The sequence below is a fragment of the Phaethon lepturus genome, unplaced genomic scaffold (assembly GCF_000687285.1).
Source record: "Phaethon lepturus isolate BGI_N335 unplaced genomic scaffold, ASM68728v1 scaffold4543, whole genome shotgun sequence".
Taxonomy (NCBI): domain Eukaryota; kingdom Metazoa; phylum Chordata; class Aves; order Phaethontiformes; family Phaethontidae; genus Phaethon; species Phaethon lepturus.
In genome coordinates this window covers 1-6,135 of record NW_010531067.1, presented here as the reverse complement: position 1 = coordinate 6,135, position 6,135 = coordinate 1, and the positions used below count along the sequence as shown (strand labels likewise).

General features: G+C 46.7%; 1 protein-coding gene across 1 annotated transcript in view; it reads right to left on the bottom strand.

The window, feature by feature from the left end:
• LOC104618747 (major facilitator superfamily domain-containing protein 1-like) overlaps nucleotides 1-5,938 on the bottom strand; it is a 10,951-nt gene extending 5,013 nt beyond the window's left edge. Inside the window, exons 1-6 of the mRNA XM_010284424.1 lie at nucleotides 5,825-5,938; nucleotides 4,024-4,148; nucleotides 3,872-3,927; nucleotides 3,073-3,216; nucleotides 2,436-2,594; nucleotides 761-876 (exon numbers count right to left, since the gene is read on the bottom strand). Coding sequence (XP_010282726.1) covers nucleotides 761-876; nucleotides 2,436-2,594; nucleotides 3,073-3,216; nucleotides 3,872-3,927; nucleotides 4,024-4,148; nucleotides 5,825-5,938 — 714 coding nt within the window. The remainder of the gene's footprint in view (nucleotides 1-760; nucleotides 877-2,435; nucleotides 2,595-3,072; nucleotides 3,217-3,871; nucleotides 3,928-4,023; nucleotides 4,149-5,824) is intronic.
• Nucleotides 5,939-6,135: the final 197 nt, after the last annotated feature.

Sequence of the window (6,135 nt, the reverse complement as noted above, 5' to 3'; positions counted from 1 at the left end):
GGGGGGAGCCGTGGGAGGAGTGGCGGCCGCGGCTCGGGAACGGGCTGGGCATCGGTCCGCGGGGGGTGAGCACCTGCACTGTGCACGGCTTGTTCTGGTTTTTTTCCTCTTCCTTTGCTGTCCTATTAAACTGCCTCTATCTCAACCCACGAGTTTTACCTTTTTTTCTGATTCTCCTCCCCATCCCACGCAGGGCAGGCGGGAAGAGTGAGCAGGCGGCTGCATGGTGTTTAGTTGCCAGCTGGGGTTAAAACACGACAGCCATAAAAATTGCAACCTGTTGCCTCTAATGCTTGTTGCGAGACAGAAGAATGCAAGGAGGAATGGAAGATAATGGCTGGCAAAAGATAGTTCTGTACTGCCCAGATTTGCTATTTTCTATCACGGATCCTGTGAGCCAGAAAGCAGTTCCAGAGAGAGGCTACTGTCTAGTTTTATGCACAAAATCCTCCCCTGAGCCACTGAGAGTCAAGAAGTAACTGCTCAGAAAAGTAGTGCTGTTCAGAGTGCCAATTCAGCTCCCTGCAAGGCTGCAAATACATAGGCTCTAAACAGAAAATTTAAGACTTCAGTGGCTTGCAGATGCCATATCCTCAGCTGTACCTGAAGAACTACTCTGCAAGATTTAACCAAGTGGTGTCAATGCCCTCTTCTGGCCACGATCAGCTCTACCACAGGCTTCCCTGCGCTGCAAAAGCAGTGCTCATGCACCCCAGGCTTTTCAAGGCTGAGATGGAAAAGCTGTCTGTGCACCACATACCACTTTTTTGGATTCTTGCTGGATAACCCCATCCAAGCCCAGCTGCTTCATGCCCACTTTATCTAGTACACTGACTGTGAGGGCTGAAACAAAACCAAGCACACAGAGCACGGTACCTGGAAAAGACACAAGAGGTGTTATAAATTCCTCAGTGTGGAAAGAGCTGAATGACAAAACCAACTGCATGTAATAAGCAGAATTCTCCTACTCCTGGCTTCTCGTAACAGCCTTCCCTACTGCAGCCATACAGCAGGACCATTTAGCTCTTACCACCCTGTCAGAACCCTTGAGCTCTTTATCCACCAAGCTCCCAATGCGCTGCAGAATTGCCTGATGCCAGTGAAGCGAAAGCCCCAGCCATCTCTAAAGACAGCCACTTTGCTGGACTATGGCCAGAATGCCTTCTGAACAACTGCAGCAGGCCTGTGCGTAACAAACCCAAGGTTAAAACAAGCCAGACACAAAGAAACGTCGATGGTCCCCTGAGCAGGAGACGCATCACTCATGGGCTGGTCCTGGAAGCCAAGTTATACCTCTTCATTTATGTGAGCCACTTCAGTTACTACAGCAATCTGACCTGTTAGCACACTCGGCTCCAGAGAAGTGAGGCAGATCGTGCTGGGTATGTCAGAAGCAAGTCTGGCAACGGGCATCTGCTGCAGACATCCTTCTCTCAGACCTCTATTCATTTTCCAAAAAACCCAAAACAATCTCCGTGATGCATACACACTTTGTCTGATGTATTTATCCCTTCATGGGCTACTGAAGTCGCTGTGCTGTGCTTGCAAATGCTGCCTGAGCGTAAAAGTAATAGTGTGAGATGGGATGCGACACACCGTGCCCATCCCAGTTACTTCTCTGAGAGCTAGAACCAAATGAGCAGGGTTTCAACTTCTACAATATTTATCTCACATCTGCATCCTCTTTTCCATGGGTGATGGCCCGTACTGTTTTGTTATTTGGGAAATAACACTTTCCTATGATCAGCGAGGTTTTGTACACAAGGATGCCCTGAGGCAGGTCTCCCTAACATCACCATTCCGGCACACCAGAGTACGGGAGTGCCACTACTTAACTGCACTGTGAAACAGGTCATCCCTTCCACTAGAGACAGATCCCCCCTCACTGCACCAAAGAGAGGAGAGAAACTCAAATTTTTTAAAGCTATGAGCCCTAGAACAGATTCACACTAAGAAACATGTCATTCAGACTCTCCTTTCAGATTCAGATTCACAGTAATTTAAACCTACGATTTTGATCAGTCCACGTGCAAGGCATCTAATGATGAGACCAATACAGATACTACTACAGAACCAGCATGTTCTGCTAGCTAAAGTAGAGAAAAACAAACACATTAGATTCCTCTCTTGTTTCACTCTTAAGTTCCCATGCCATGGGAGTAAACCTACATTTAGTACTGACCACCTGTGACTGCAGATGTTAAAATATCTCAAGAAAACTGCAGAAAAAACTATCAGGCTGACACTACAGCTCTAGAGAGGCTTTTCAGGCATCAGTGAAGAAAACACCACTCCATTGCATACAGAAAGCAACAGGAAAAATTGGAAAATAATGTTCCGTCTCCTGCTAACTTCACTATCTCTTTCAGGCACTTTTCGTAACTGGACGAAACAGGCTCTAGAAAACAAAAGGCCAAAGCACCACAGAAACTCACCTCCCCAGAGTGTCCACTGCATTCCAAATTTTGCCTCAAACTGCTGGGTGAAGAAGAAGTTGAGGACACTCCCAAGACGGGAGAAAGACAGAGTCAGTCCAAATGCCAGTGCCAGTTCCTTCCCCTTGAACCAGAAGGCTGTGATACGATTCTGCACAACTTGGAGAAGACAAAAATCCTCTGAACAGACAGACTTAGCCAAGAGCATTGCAGAGAAGCAACAAACACAGCCTCTCAAACTCAAGAGCTTGAGCTGGGTTAAGAGACCTCTACACATCTCAAGTGGAGGTAGTACGTGTCAACTTTGCAGTCCATTTTGAAGTGTACTAAATTATGCTGGGACAGAGTAGGTGAACTTACGCCTCAGATAAGGCAAGCAAAAATAACCCCAAAGGCATAGCAATCATATAGCAGCCCCCACCCTTGGGAGGACAAACTTGTTAGAAGGGTAGACATTTAAACATTTCGGCACACGTTAAATCCATGCAACCCTTCAAGGAGCAGGGTTCTTCTGTTAGCAACGTAGGTTCCTGGTGCCGACCAGGTGAAGCTGACTGGTAGGAAAAGGGTCTAGGAGGCAAAATAAAAATGTATGATGACCCACTGGCGAGATGCATTAAGGACGTGAATTCCTTACTAGTAAGTGACCCATTCCCAGAGCCAAAGAGCAGTCTTCCTGATAGCATCATTGGGAGGAGGTATGGCGACCCCTTGAAATGTGAGCCTAGAGCGAAGACTGATGATCCCAGCACAGTCAGAAGAGAGAAAACAAGGACACCAACTAGGGAGAAACAGAAAAAAAAAATAAACAAACCTCAATAGACATGCTAAGATCAGGACAAAAGCATTCTTTGTCAAAAAGCAAGACAGCAACCTCAAAACAGGCCAGTAAACCTGTGGGCTTCCATCAGTTTACCCTCATTATCTGTCTCCTCATCTGTAAGTTGTTTACCTCTGTGATAGAGAAACAGAGCATAACTGCATTTTCTGTGTCTGCTGGGCCTTAGATTATGTCACACAACAGAAAAAATGTCAGAGCAGGGAACAGAACACTACTTTATCAGTTTGTCCCACTGAAAACGTATTAACACTATTCCCTGTTTCATGCACGTCAGGTATTCAGGTAAGAACTTTGGGACTCTGGCATCCCTGGAGATATCCCAGAAATCAGCTGGGATATCAGTCTAAACAAAGCACGTTTACTGCACCGCTGTGTAAATTCAGATAAGTCAGTGGTCAAGGGTTGAAAACATCTCAGCTCCCTTCATGGAGCTGCTCAGCTAACCGCCACACACTCCACGCACAGACCTGTCCCTCCTCTCCCATCTCTCTGTGATCTTACTGAAGTGGAAACTTTGGTCATCCCTTTGCACTGAAAGAACAGCCTGAAATCCCACTTCAGTACAAAAATAAATTAATTAATCCTCAGAACTTACAGCGATTTCCTAGTTTATCAATCAGGAATCCAGCCAGAATAACCACTACTGCATTTCTAGGAGAAAAGAAGAACAGAAACATTTGTGTCTTGCTGCTGGGAAGCAACTAGCAAACTACAGTGCCTCCCCAAAGCAAGAGAAAAGTGACTCACGTCCAAGCATAGATCGCGTACAGCAAGTTGTATTGTGCAGGTGTCATTCCCAAGCCTTCAACACAGTCCAGCGTGCTATTATGCCCGGTGCTGTTACGATGGGTCTCATTCGGGCAGGTCAAATTCTGCATATTAAGTCACAGAGCCTGTGTTAAGCAGCAGACACGGATGAAAACCCACGCATTCCTTTAAAAACAAAGTAAAGTTCTTGCCTGCTAGATTTCTATTTCTCCTACTCAGTTCCCACTTCCACGACCAGGAATTAGAGGACTTGTGTCTTCCCTCAGAAAGCCAGCCCTTGCCAAATGAGAAATTATTGTCCATCAGCATGTCTTCCCTTCCCCTTTCTGTGGCAGTAGTGGCAGAGGCTCAGCACTTTTATATGCATTTCAGTCCAAAAGAAAAGCCAGGAGACTGAACCATGAGTTTCTTGGCTATAGTTTAGCTTGATCTGACTCTTCATTACATGCAATAAAGTCTTAAGCAGTGTGAATATGAAACTTAGCGGTCATCCATATTAATTCACAGCTATAAAGCATTTGCTGGACAGCAGGAAACTGGTAGTCCTGGCATGATTTAATGATGTCATTTTTGCTACTGAAAAGCATCATCTCCTCCACACCGTGTGATCAGGTTAAAAAAACAGATCTTCCAACTACAAAAAAATCTACCTGCATTAGGAAATGAACGCTAGGTCTTCCACACCAGTAGGCACAAGCTTAATGTCTTGCATAAGTACAAGCAAAGCGTAATTTTAACCACGTGATCTTTATCTAGCCTTCATATGTACAAACCCCTCATATCTGCTGCTGCATGATGATCTTAGATGCGCCGACTACCACCATACCACTTGTGTAAGGCAAGCAGAGGCTAAAGTTGCCAGAGTAAAAATACGACGAGAGTGTCAACAGATAAAAACACTGTTTGCACAGTACCTAAGACAGGAAAATACGGCTTGTTTTCACTACCCTATAAAGTTACCCAGGTAACAAAATATGACATAACCTTTCCTTTACTCCATAAATAAATAACTGACTCTTCTCCCTACAGAAGTTGTGGAGGATCAAGCAATAAATACTGACTTTTTCTTTTTACTCCTGTTTGCAATGACAACCTGCACCCAATTTATCCCGGAGTTCACTGTCACTGAATGTTAGGGATTAAGTGCACTTTGAAAATTAAAAGAAGTTATATGTTAGTTTAGATATATTGCTGCCCTTGCTATGGAAGCAGACGAAGCACAGGGCAGTGACTCCCAGCCTACACACAGGGATCCACCAGCAGATGGCACACATGATGCCACTTTACATGAGTAAAAACATCTCTCCGAAGACATGAAACAAATGCAATAGCCACAGGTAAATGAGTCAGGTAAGAATTTCTGTCGGGTATTCAGGAATTCAGGGAACAACTTTGGGACTCCGGCATCCCTGGAGGAATCCCAGAAATCGTCTGGGATGTTAGTCTGAACAACAAAATTCCCTAGCGTTTGCGAACGCAGCTGCCTTTCACGGGACGGAGCCCCCCGACCGACATGAAACAAATGCAATAGCCACAGGTAAATGAGTCAGGTAAGAATTTCTGTCGGGTATTCAGGAATTCAGGGAACAACTTTGGGACTCCGGCATCCCTGGAGGAATCCCAGAAATCGTCTGGGATGTTAGTCTGAACAACAAAATTCCCTAGCGTTTGCGAACGCAGCTGCCTTTCACGGGACGGAGCCCCCCGACCCCCCCGCGCGGGCCTGTCTTTCGCCCAGCAAACAAGCACGCGCCGCGCCGCGCCGCGCCGCCTGCGGTACCAGGCGGCTGGATGTGAAGACCCAGAAAGGCTTTTCTCGCCTCCGGCCTCCAACACCGCCAGCCTTCCGGCCAGCTCTAGGTACCGCCCACATGCAAAGCGGGGAGAGCCCCATTCTAACTCCGAGCCTCGTTAGCGTAGCGAACCGTTGTTGGACAGAGAGCTGACAACCATGGAGCAAGGGCAGGTGTTAGATTCCCAGGTTCTCCAGGCAGTAGCGAGAACTCGCCCAACCCCCCCGTGGCTTGTCCCGGCTTTGTGCATCTTCCTCACGGCAAACGTGGCAGTAGGAACCCCCTCACCCGCAGCGTC